At 54.6% G+C, this 11,828-nt stretch overlaps 2 protein-coding genes across 2 annotated transcripts; both read right to left on the bottom strand.

Moving 5' to 3' along the window:
- Positions 1-890: 890 nt before the first annotated feature.
- Positions 891-4,667, bottom strand: FDXACB1 (ferredoxin-fold anticodon binding domain containing 1). The gene is made up of 5 exons (XM_053997024.1): positions 4,245-4,667; positions 3,605-3,761; positions 3,263-3,466; positions 2,635-2,793; positions 891-2,330 (listed from the first exon to the last, which is right to left on the bottom strand). The coding sequence occupies exons 1-5, from the start codon at positions 4,414-4,416 to the stop codon at positions 1,172-1,174; spliced, it is 1,851 nt and encodes a 616-aa protein (XP_053852999.1). The 5' UTR covers positions 4,417-4,667; the 3' UTR covers positions 891-1,171.
- A 2,818-nt stretch (positions 4,668-7,485) lies between these two features.
- CRYAB (crystallin alpha B) lies at positions 7,486-10,216 on the bottom strand. The gene is made up of 3 exons (XM_053997064.1): positions 9,847-10,216; positions 8,833-8,955; positions 7,486-7,830 (listed from the first exon to the last, which is right to left on the bottom strand). The coding sequence occupies exons 1-3, from the start codon at positions 10,042-10,044 to the stop codon at positions 7,627-7,629; spliced, it is 525 nt and encodes a 174-aa protein (XP_053853039.1). The 5' UTR covers positions 10,045-10,216; the 3' UTR covers positions 7,486-7,626.
- Positions 10,217-11,828: the final 1,612 nt, after the last annotated feature.

The raw sequence follows: 11,828 nt of genomic DNA, 5'->3' as shown, positions 1-11,828 counted from the left end.
GGGACCGGGACCGGGACCGACAGACGGACCGGGAACGACAGACGGACCGGGACCGGGACCGACAGACGGACCAGGACCGACAGACGGACCGGGATGGGGACCGACAGACGGACCGGGACCGACAGACGGACCAGGACGGGGACCGACACACAGACAGGGACCGACAGACGGACAAGGACCGACAGACGGACAGGGACCGCGACAGGGACCGACACCGGGACAAGGACCGACAGATGGACAGGGACGGGGACAGGGACCGATACCGGGACAGGAACAGGGACCGACAGAGGGACGGGAACCGACAGACGGACAGGGACCGGGACAGCGACAGGGACCGACAGACAGACAGGGACCGACAGACGGACAGGGACAGGGACCAGGACAGGGACCGCGACAGGGAGAGCGCTGCCCCGCACACCCGGCTCCATCACCCGTCTGTGTCCATCGTCCCCCCGGGTCCATCACGCACCCCCCGGGTCCCTGCCCCGCACACGCGGCTCCATCGCTCACCCAGCCCCTGTCCCATGTCCGAGCCAGGGTCCGTCCCCGCCCTGCCCGCTGCTGGGCAGGGAAGTGAGGGAATGGGGAACGCACCGACGGAGAACGTTGTTTATTTGGTACCCGCTGTGATCAGGAGATGGGGAAAGGACGGCACGGGAGGGATATGGAGGGGTTGGAGCGTGTCCAGGGAAGGGGCTGGAGCCCCAGCAGCAGCTGAGGGAGCTGGGAAGGGGCTCAGCCTGGAGAAAAGGAGGTTAGGGGGGATTTCGTGGCTCTGCACACCTCCTGACAGGAGGGGACAGCCAGGGTCGGGCTCTGCTCCAGGGAACAGGGACAGGAGGAGAGGGAACGGCCCCAGGCTGAGCCAGGGGAGGTTTGGGTGGACACCAGGAGGAGTTTGCATTAGTAAAGAGATCGAATCCACTCTCACAGGACCGTAGGAAAGAGAGACTCCACTTTATAAAACGAGGTTTCATTACACACACACAGAACAGGAGCGCTTGGCCCTCATTAACAGGAGCTCCCACATGGAAACGTGTGCAGGTGCACCCTGCCCTTGTGACAGGCACTGCAACAACACAGTGCTAGGTCCAACGATGCAATGTGACATTTTCCAGGTCAGAAAGGGGCACAGGAGCTGCTGGAGCCCCTGCAAACCACGGGAGATGTTCTACCTCAGGGTCACACCCAGGTGTTGCTGGATTTCCTCCCGAAAGTGCAGCTGCATCTCCGCTGCCTCCCGGCAGCCCAAGGCTCTGTCACAGGACTGGAAAGTCACCCTGTAGCAGAGGCTCCTCCGTCCTGTCCCCGGCTGCTGGAAATTGTCCCTTAGCTGGATGGAAACGACCATTTCACCTGACACCCTCCTGGCAAGGGTGTGAAAAGCCACTTCATCAAAGTCCTCCCCGTCAGGAACCCAGAAGCTGACATCGTGCACGTAGGAAGGTGGATAGAGGGAAAAACTCTTGAAAAGCCTCAACTCTCCCTCAGGAAACTGCCTGAGGAAGCGCCTGTCCGACGTCCAGAGCATCCTCCAGTCGGATATTCCACACAGCAGCATGGCCAGGAGGTCCAGGTTCAGCGAGGCCAAGACAACAACCAGCTCATGGCTTTTTAATTCATCAGGAGCCGTCCTGATAACCCCCACACAGGAGCCCGAGGGCTCTGGGTCTGTCCCCGCACAGAGGAAATGCTGAATTTCACCAAGCTGCCGTTCAAAAGCAGCAAAGTCATTTAGCTCAGCTCCAAAACTTGTGGCATCCTGCAGGCTGATGCTGGGTTTGATGCCAGAAGCGCCCTGGTGAAGGGAATTCAAGGTGGTTTCAATGCTATCCACCAACATCTGGACACAGCTGTTCTCCGTGCCCCTGCTAACTGCAAGCACAACGAGCATCTCATGGAAGACAGGCGTGGAGTGGGGAGTGATCCGACATTTCCTAAAAACTGGCCCGCAAAGAACCTGAAGTGCCCCTGGGGAAAAGGCTCTTTTTTTAATTATTGCCTGAGCATGAGGCAGGAGGGAAGGCCTAAGGTAAAACTGCTTTGGAATCAGGCATCCTTCCTGCCCATTCTCATCTGTGTCCTGGCCAAAATGGGAACACAAAACTGCATCTGCCAGTCCCTGAGACACGTTCTCAGTGCTTGGAGCCTCCCCTGGGCTCGGGGTGATCCAGAAGATGTTGGAGTGGCAAACTCCACCGGGGTGACCTTGGTGGAGCAGAGGAAGGCAGGAGCTGAGGCTCTGCAGTGGAAAAGCTTGGCTGAGCCCTGCACTGAGCTTCTCCTTTATTGTCCTTACTGGATGACTTGAATTAACCTCGAGGAAACCCCTGTGAAAAAATAAAAGTGCAAATTATGCACAGTATCTGTGATTGCCTTCCTGTGGCCATAATTAATCCAAAACATTCCTAAGCCAGCAACTAACTGACCAAGCCAAGTCTTTCACCAAAGGTGTTGCACATTTTCAGGGCACTGGTGTTTGTCTGCAGGTTACAATCAAGAATTAACTGCAATTTTCTGGTAAAAAAACGATTTCCCAGCCACCATATCCATTTATCTGACTCCACTGCTGGACATTCCCACTGAGAGCAGGAGAGCTGCGACTGCCAAAGAGAAACTAATTGTAAAACTCACCTATTAAATTTATCCACGAGGACTTGTGGCACTTGAAAGGAAACTTTTTGGCTTCCCAGCTGAGTCTGGCAGCTCATGGGTGTGAAACACAGGGGTGCTGTGCTCCGTGTGAAAATGTGGTTCAAAGCACCCTCTACACAAAAGGATTTATCCTGGCTCCTGAAAATACACAAAAACAGAGCAAAGTCACTGCTGATTTCTGATATTTAATGTGCCCCAATTAGGCCAGAGATCTCTGGCAGCATCAACCCCCAGTCCCCCTGTCTTTAGGCTGAGATTGATATTTGTTCTGAAACAGATGCTTTTGACCTTTAAAATCCTCAGATAGTCTTATTTTTAGAGGGTGCTTTGGCAGGAAGCTTGCATTTTAATCTTGGTTATTCTGCTTAGAGATGAACAAGAACTGCAGCTATTTTAAGGGAAATTTCAAGGAAAATTAAAAGGAAAATTAAAAGGAAAATTAAAAGGAAAATTAAAAGGAAAATTAAAAGGAAAATTAAAAGGAAAATTAAAAGGAAAATTAAAAGGAGTTCCTCTCGAGACAACAAGATACGAAAAGAATATTCTAGCGCTGGGGCATTTTAAGAGCACAAACATCAGAATTTCAGTTTTGCCACGTGATGGTTACCTGTAACCTGTGCATTTGTATCCATCGACGGTCTCTGCTTCAAAAGGATGAACGCGGCTCAGGATAAACCCAGCTCCCGCCGCCAGAGCCACGATTTGCCAGCTGTTGTGCCACTCCCTCCTGGGCTGGTCCGCAGGAGTCCCTCCCTGGCCATTGCAGAGGGCCACGTGGATCTCTCCCTCCTGTGCCAGCACTTGTGCACAGCTGGAAGGGAAGCCGGGCGAGCAGGAAATCCTGTTAGCACAGCCCCAAATGCCCCAGTGCCCGAAAAACACCTGGAAGGCAGCTGAAAAGCTGCGCCACGGCCGGTAATTAACACGGAATGATCCCGGGTTTACTCACCTATGGAAAAAGCCGGCAAGGAGCTGCCTGTTCTTCACCACCCCGGCCTTCCTCCCACAGTGAGGGAAGTTGAAATAAATGCGATCAAATTCCCGTTTTCCTGGTAAAAAGTGCTCCTTCAGCTTGGTGCAGTCCACGGAAAACACAACCTCGGCTCCTGCGACAGCAAAACAAGGCTCTGATGGTTATCAGGGAGGAAAATTTTAAAGGAAGGCGGGAATGCAAATCCTCCAGGGCGTTTTAAAGTAGGTGAGAGCTGCCTCGAGCATTGGGAACGCCAGGAAGCCCTGTGGGGTTCTCCTTGCTCTCTTTCAAGGCAGCAGAGACTTCTGAAAACAGCTGAAAACAATAGTTTCGGTACTATTTCCATCAGATTTTAAGGCGTTTCATTTAGCCAGCTGGGCCATTCCAGTCCCTCCCCTGAGACGCCTGGAGGGGCGAGGGCGGGGGGGGCTCCCAAGGGACACGGCAGCGGGGCAGCGATGCCAGGAGGGTGACAGGGATGCCAGGAGGGTGACAGCGATGTCAGGAGGGTGACAGCGATGCCAGGAGGGTGACAGCAGAGCTCTCAGCAGCAGCTCCACGCCCATCTCCGCGCCCATCCCCGCGCCCATCCCCGCGCTCCCCGGCGCGCACCCACCGCTGTCCCGCAGCCGGCGGATGCTCCGCGCCGCTCCCCCGCGCCCGGCCGCCTCCTCCTCGCTCTCGTAGCAAGTGGCCACCACGTGCGTGCCCTGGGCCCCGCAGAGCGCCGCGGCGAAGGAGAAGTTGCCCTCTCCGAGCAGCAGGACGCGGCGGAGCGGCGGCCCCATGGCCCCGGCCGGGAGCGGCGCTCGCAGCCCCGGGCGCTCGCAGCCACCGGCGCTCGCTCATGACGTGCGGCCGCTCAGCGGCCACTGCCGGTGGCGTTGTGGCCCCGCGGGCATCCCCGGGGACTCCTCGGCAGCCGCTGGCCCGCCCCCGGGCGAGGAGAGGTGGCGGTGTCCCCGCGAAGGTGCGGTGCTGTGTCCCCGCGAAGGATGCGCTGCGGCATCCGCGGCACCGGGAGCGGGGATTCGGGGAGCTCTCCCGGCCGCCGTGCAACAGGAAATGGGTGTTGCGTTTAAAAAAAAAAAAAAATAAAAAAATAAAATAGGCTGTTTAAAAAGCCGAGGAATGGTGGACTGGCAGAATCACAGAATGGTTCGGGTTAGAAGGGGCCTTAAAGCTGATCTTGTGCTGGGACACCTTCTGCTACCCCAGGTCAGGTTGCTCCAAGCCCCATCCTCAAACGCTTCCAGTCACTTCCCAGCTCCTCTGGGCAGCCTGTGCCCGAGCCTCACCACCCTCACAGGGTGAAATTTCTTATTAATATCCAATCTAAGCCTGCTCTCTGTCGGGTTGAGGCCATTCCCTCTCAGCCTGTCACTCCAGGCCTTTGTGAATAGTCTCTCTCCATCTTTCCTGGGGGCTCCCATCAGGTACTGCAAGGCCACAGTTGGGTCACCCTGAAATCTCTTTTCCAGGCTCAACAACCCCAATTCTCTCAGCCTTTTCTCATGGCAGAGGAGTTCCAGCCCTATAAGCAATTTGGTGGCCTCCTCTGAACTGACCTTTACCTGTACCTGCAATTTTTATCCTTTGACAATCTTTGTGCTGCTTGAATTCCCAAAAGGGAGAAGCAGAGACAGACAGAAAGAGAAGAAAAAGAGAAGAGAAGCAGTGGAAAGGTGCTGGAAGCATCATTAGGTGTCAGATAATTGCAGACGTAATCAAGGTGTAATAAGAAGGTCCCTAATTCCTCAACAGGGTGATACAAGGTAAATTAATTACCCTGCCTCACATGTGTGTGTGGTGCCTTTGAGAAGGAAGGAAATTATGGTCCAGAATATCTACAACAGCCAGGCTTGGGTGTCACCTGCTCCATTTGTGTGCCCACAGCTGGCCCACAGGGCAGGGACAGTGTGTCAGGACAGGGTTTCACACAGATAATGACAGAGGAAGGTTTGAAATGGGCAAAGCTGAGCTCCTGCACAGACCCACTGCCACAATTTGTGAGCTCTGTGCCGGGCACTGGGTCCCTGTGGCCTTGAGAGAATCATTTTGTCTATTTTAAATGATGTGTAGTGGCCTGGAGAGGTGTTGGGTACTGAGAAAATAGTTACCACACAACCTTCCCATTCCAATAATTACAAAAAAAACCCCTCCAAACCTGTATTTAGCCATGCAAAATGTGAGTTTTTCCTTTCCAGCACACTCACTGCTTTGGAAACAACCTGCCTCAGATTAGAGGGAAACATCAGAGAGGGAATTTCACCTGTGCAGAACTGGGATGATGTGTTGGATGTGAGGAGCTTCTCGATGATGTTTGTGCCTGGAGATGACAGAGGTGTTTTCTGTCATTCTCCCCGTGCTGGGCTGTGCTCCTGTGCCACCCCAGAACAGGTATTTCAGGTCACTCAGGAAGTGGTTCTGCATTTCAAGTATTCTTGTCTGGCTGACCTCATCCAGTTTATCCCCAGAGAGCTTTCACTCAAAATTCCCATTTCAGGCTGCTGATTTGAGCCTGGCAAACCCCTGCGCTGTAAAAAAAGATTTCCCTCAGTTGCACTTTCTGGCTAAATTCTTACTATTTTACATTTACTTCCCTTCAGTGTTGGTTCTTTTAGGATTTGAACAAAAACCTCATTGATTTCCAGGCCACCACGCTGAGCTAGAACCTCTTTTGTGCAGCCCAACTGCCCAAATGCTGCACTCCGGGCCTGCAGGTGGAAAAGGAACAAGAAGGAAGCAGGAAAAGCTCCAGAAACCCCCAGGAGCCAGTGGTGCAGTGATTTCCTTCCAGCACCAAGACCTGTCACACATGAAATCCATGTGGGAAATGTTCTTCCTGCTTTTAATCTCTGCTGTTTGTAACCTCTGTGTGTGTCTGGGGTTTGTTCTTGCGTGCAGAGGTTGGGCCAGACAAGCCCAATTAACTTAGCTGGGAGAGCTAATTAGAACCAGCTAATAGGAAACAGCAGACCTTGGGAAAGAGGGGGGATTTGGGGTGTGTGACAGTGACCCCACATCACAGAGTGCTCATTTTCTTTTGCTCGCCCACAGCCAGGGAAGGATGTCCTCCCTGCTCAGCTGAGGTGTGCTGTGATCCCTGCTAACAGAACTTTTGTCTCAGCAGGTCTAAGGAACAGAAAATAGGTCAGGTCATGACTGAGTCTGATGGTCTTTGTGACAGATCTGTCCTTTTTGAAGATGAATTTCAGAAATTCAGTTCCAGTCATCCAGACATCCCTTTCTACCCCTTTGAAGAGAGGTGCTAGGCAGATGAAGATGCCTGAAAAGGATTTTAGTAGTGGTTTGTATCACTCAGCAATGCTGGCATAAATCAGATTATTGCTGTAGACATCAGATCCTGCTCAGTGTTTGAAGGGCACTAACAGCAGAGTTTCAAAGGGATGTGATTTGCATCATCAGAGCAAGATGTTTTCCTTCTCTTTGGGTAGATCTGTGTTTACTGCAGCCCTGCAGTTTTCACCTGAAGCTGCTCTGAACTGGCTGCAGCCCCTGGATGTTTCTCCATCACATGAATCATTTGAGAGATTTAAGATACAGTTGTCTTCCAGCCAGCTGTTATCAAATACCCACACTTCAGATGGGTTTCAGTTGGCATGGAGCTGTTTTACCAGTTTAATCTCCACGGGAGAAACTCTCCTGTTGCTTGTGAAACACTCTGAAATCCTCTGGCAGCGTTGAAGGGAGAGAGAACACAAGGTGTGATGAGCAAAGTGCTTCTGAACACCCAGATAAGCTGTCCTGGACACGCCTGCCACCCAAAAAAATGATGTTGCCCCGCACCTTTTATCCACCTTTCTCAACCCAGCCTAAAACAAACCAATCCAAACTGCTTCTCCATGGTTTTATTCGTTAGTAAACTTACTCAGCATAAATAATACGAGCAGCCATTCAGTACGGCCGGCACCTGGTGGAGGAAAGAGCTCTGGAATGGCCCTCCAGGGGTGGCTTTGGGGACAGCAGAGCAGCCCTCACTTCCTCTGGGCGCCTGCGATGGCCGGTTTGTCCTCGCGGGTGATGGGGATGGTGCGCTCGGGGACATCGCTCTGCTTGCGGGGAGCGCTGACGGTCAGCACCCCGTCCAGCGACAGCGACGACGTGATGGTCAGCGGGTCCACGTCGTCCGGGATCCGGTATTTCCTGCTGAACTCCCTGGCGATGAAGCCGTGCTCGTCCTGCGCAAAGAGGGGGAGAAAATCCTCATTTAATTAAGGAGCGTTCGCCCGGTGCCGCCTTAACCACGGGGTCTTTGCTCAAAGGCTGGGAATGGGGAGGTGGGGCTCTCAAAGGAAAGCTTTCCAGGGAGTTAAAAGGGTTTTGAGGATGAGCTGTGCTCTTTAAGGAGCCGGAGTGGGACGTGCCCGGGCTGCAGGTGCCTGCAGGTACACGGAGTTCACAGGGGGACGCTCTGTGCCCACCCCTGTGCCAGCCGGAGGCTGCCCTGCGCTCTGTGCTGGCATTCCCGAGGTGCCATTCCCAACCACAGCTGCCCCCGGAGACCCTCAGGGCCTGATCCCACCGCTTGGTTACCTTCCTAGCCGAAAAGGGTGCCAGAAATGGTGTCAGGATTACAGGCCCCCAGTGCTGCAGGGAGCGCTGCATTTCCTGGGGACACGCTGTGCTCCTGGGGGTGGCATTCCAGGGACACAGCTACTTCGGGGACAGGGGATGGGGACTGGAAAATGCTGTCACATCCAGCTCTGGGCATGGCTTTGCGTTTCTGCCTGCCCAGTGTCCACACAGGTCTCCAGAGCCAGCAGGGAGAGGGATGAATGACAGCAGAACACAACTTTTAAGGATTAGAAACTGCTGGCTGGCTCTAGGAAAGGTAACACACAGGGCAATGCACTGATTCATTACGTGGCTTGATTGATAGAGTTAATTTTTAGCTCATTGGACGCCTCCCTGCATTCCTGGCCACTTCCCAGAAAGAGGGGAAGCCCAAAAATGCCCATTTCACAGATGATTTTCCAGTTCAGTTCACAGTTCATGCAACATCAGCAATAAACCTCCACCCTCTTGCTGCCCTGGCTGGGATCAGCTGCGGGGGGATTGCATGGAGCATCTTGATTAAAAAAAAAAGACAAATATTTGAGATGGGCAGGGGATTGTTGTGCAGTCAGAGGTGAGGGAGTTCACAGTGACTCCCTCGGTGCTGAAGTTAAAGCAGGGGGTACCTGGCGCTCCTCGTGCTTCCCGTGGATCTCGATCATGTCCCCGAGCACCTTCACCTTCAGCTCCTCAGGGGAGAAATGCTTCACGTCCAGGTTCACATAAAATTTGTCCTTATCCAGTCGCATCTGCAAAAAGCAGGAGGTGACTTCAGAGAAGAGCAAAAGCAAGGAGGTGACTTCAGGAAAGAGCAGGTGAGGGTTTCAGCTTAAATGCAGTGGGTCAAGATTCAAACTGGTCTCTACACACACACACTGACCTTTATTTTGGGATCTGATCTGAGTGTCTGTCCCTTGCTGGCCTTGTGTTACTGCAGGACCTGAGATTCTCCACTTGAATTGGTTAAAACTGACTCTTTATTTAAAGCTGACTCTTTATTTTGGCTGCATCACTGGGCAGCCAGACCCAGGTCACTAAATCAAGAGGGACATTATGCAAGGATTAAAATAATACTTTCACTCCTTCTGCTTGGAATAGCTCCTCAAGCTCCTTGTAAATAAGACAGTTGACTTGCAGGACAGGCAAAAGCCTCTTGGCTCAGCCCTTGGTGGGAGGAGGTGCCCGCTCCATGATCCTCCTGGTCCTGGATCTTATTAAAACGCTGCTTTTCTGGGCAGTGATTGTTTGAAATAGGCCCCTTTTCCCTCAGCAGCCATGGGCTCCTGCACTGCCTGGCATGAGGATCCCACTGGGAGTGGGATTGAAAGTTTGGTGCATCTGACTGGGAAATTAGGGAAATTAGGGAAATTAGGGAAATTGTGCTTCCTCCTTTCCTCTGCCAGCTCCCAGGGTGATCTGCCATGCACACTGAGCTCTGTTCCCTTCACTATGGCCAGACTTGCTCCATCCCAAACAATGCAGAGGTGCAAACACAGCACCTTCTCCCCCAGCCTTTTTCCTAAAAAAAAAAACAAAAAACCACCTAGGAGCATCTTCCAAGCTCTCAGCTCTCCTGGGCCTCCAGAGCCAGCAGGCTGTGCCCCCAGCAGCCATGAAGAGCCCGAAGAAGCAAAGATTACCTCCGAGAGTCCTGTCTCTAGCCAACTGGGCATCCGAAGGATGGGGGATCTCATCAGGAAGGGGCTGAAGCTGGGGGAAACAGGGAGCAGCTCCGACTCCGGCAGGTGCTCCCCGAAAATCTGGTCAAAGATACGACTCGGTGCCAACCAAGAGAAGAAAGGTCTGCGGATCAGGGGGTTGTGGATGGTGATATCCATTGGAGAGCGCTGGAGGAGCCTGGCAAACCACTGTGCTGCAGTGCCGTGCCGGGAGCGGGGACAGCTTTATATCCTGCAGCTGGCCTGGCCTTCCACCCCCCCCCGAGGCCTCTTGAACAGTGGTGTCAGGGATTTTATTGTCCCGCTCCTGGGCTGGGCCCTTCGGCGGTGCCCAGTAGCTGTCTGAGGGATTTGAGCTCGCTGCTGAGGAGGAGGGGGAAGGGGAGAGGAAGAAGAGGAGCCCAATGGGGCAGCAAGAAGCCGCAGCGCCCCGGCGCCCGCCCCGCTGCCCACGTGCTGTTTATCCACAGTCCCGGGCGGGCTTGGCCCGTGTTCCAGCTGCCCTGGATGCCAGCGGGATCAATGCAGCTCCTATCTTTGGCTCACGGGGACCAGGACAAGGGGCCCTTGTTCCCAGGACCTCGGCTCCCGCATCACCCGCCAGGGCTGAGCCTGTCCCGGCAGCAAAGGGAGCCCCAAAATCAGGGCTAGGGGAGGTGCCAGGAGGGCTTTGCTGGGATCCTGGCACTACAGCTGTGCAGCCCAGCGAGCCCTCATGGTGTGTGTGAATAAAGGATGGGTCTCTCCACCAGCGCCTCTCGTCTTCTGCCCACTGCAGGGCACGTTGTTCTGGAGGGAAGACCCCCAGGCTGTGACCCCAGAGAGAACCTGGGCATGGTCACGGCCTCCAGGGTGCTGCACTGCACCCAGGGGTGCAGAACACCTCTGTCTGCCTCTGCCCCTGCACTAACCTGCTTTCCTGCAGCTCTCCTCCTAACAATCCATGCATTTACTTTAATTCCTGCCTCGCCCGTGAGCCCGGATCACAGGAGTGGGTTCAGCCCAGCTTCTGTTGAAGGGCAAGAGCTTCTCTGCCCGTGAGAGCTCGCAATTTAAACACAATTTCTGGCTCAGAGGCACTGCCAGCTCTGCCAGCCCTTTGCAAAAGGCTCTGAGCCTCTTCCTCTCAGCTTGCCTGCAAGAATAGGGAGCAGGATTTGCTCTGTACAGCAGCCCAGGCCATAATACCCTCTCCAAGTCCCCGTTACATCAACAGCACTGCACCTGCTCTCCCGCACTGCAGGGCTCAAGGGAACCTCTGGTTTCAGGGTGTGCAGAGCTCAGCTGGGCACTCCTCCCCTGCTGCAGCAGCAGCAGCCCACCAGCCCTGCTCAGTAAAACTGGGTTTAGGCCAGGTTCAGAGCCTGGGTGAACTGGTGATGGCTGGCACCAGCATTTCTCCGTGGCATTGTGCCAAAGCCCTGGCCAAGGGAAGAGCCTGGGCAGCCAGCAGGGTTCAGGATGGGGAGGTGACAGCAGTGGGACCTGGATCCCTGCTTCACTCCCTGCAGCCCTTCACCACTAAAGGAACAGAAGACTTGAGCTCAGCTCCTGGGAAAATCAGGCTCCTCACGAAGGGAACGGGAGGGGTTTGAGCCCCAAGCTCACAGTGGGGCAACGGGTGTGGGCAGTGGCTTCGTTACACGAGCCAAACAAGCCCCAGCCACCCACGGGGGCTCAGGGCCACCAACTCCAGTGCCAGGGACTCCCTGAGCCACTCCAACGAGCCTCTCACTGGCCCTTGCTTTGGAGCAGCAGAGCCTGGGGTCTGTCCTGCTCCCCTCAGCCCCTGAGTCCTGTGCTGGGCTGCCCATCCACCCCCTGCTCCAGAAGGGACCCTCAGAGGGTCCCCGAGGTGTCCCCGAGGTGTCCCCTGCCCTCCCTGCTGGAATGCAGCGAGAAGCTTCCCTCGCCGCCCTGGCCCGGCGTCCTGGGGCCTGCGC

This window comes from Vidua macroura, chromosome 22, assembly GCF_024509145.1.
Source record: "Vidua macroura isolate BioBank_ID:100142 chromosome 22, ASM2450914v1, whole genome shotgun sequence".
Taxonomy (NCBI): Eukaryota; Metazoa; Chordata; class Aves; order Passeriformes; family Viduidae; genus Vidua; species Vidua macroura.
This window is presented reverse-complemented; position numbering and strand designations above follow the sequence as displayed.

Excerpts from the sequence above, each read along its gene's own strand:
- FDXACB1 (XM_053997024.1), bottom strand. The coding sequence starts at position 4,416 with ATGGGGCCGCCGCTCCGCCGCGTCCTGCTGCTCGGAGAGGGCAACTTC. Across the intron at positions 2,794-3,262 it reads TACAAATGCACAGGTTACAG|GAGCCAGGATAAATCCTTTT; the intron begins GTAACCATCACG and ends GTGTATTTTCAG. Across the intron at positions 2,331-2,634 it reads CTCGTGGATAAATTTAATAG|GGGTTTCCTCGAGGTTAATT; the intron begins GTGAGTTTTACA and ends ATTTTTTCACAG.
- CRYAB (XM_053997064.1), bottom strand. The coding sequence starts at position 10,044 with ATGGATATCACCATCCACAACCCCCTGATCCGCAGACCTTTCTTCTCT. Across the intron at positions 8,956-9,846 it reads TAGAGACAGGACTCTCGGAG|ATGCGACTGGATAAGGACAA; the intron begins GTAATCTTTGCT and ends TGCTTTTTGCAG. Across the intron at positions 7,831-8,832 it reads GGAAGCACGAGGAGCGCCAG|GACGAGCACGGCTTCATCGC; the intron begins GTACCCCCTGCT and ends CTCTTTGCGCAG.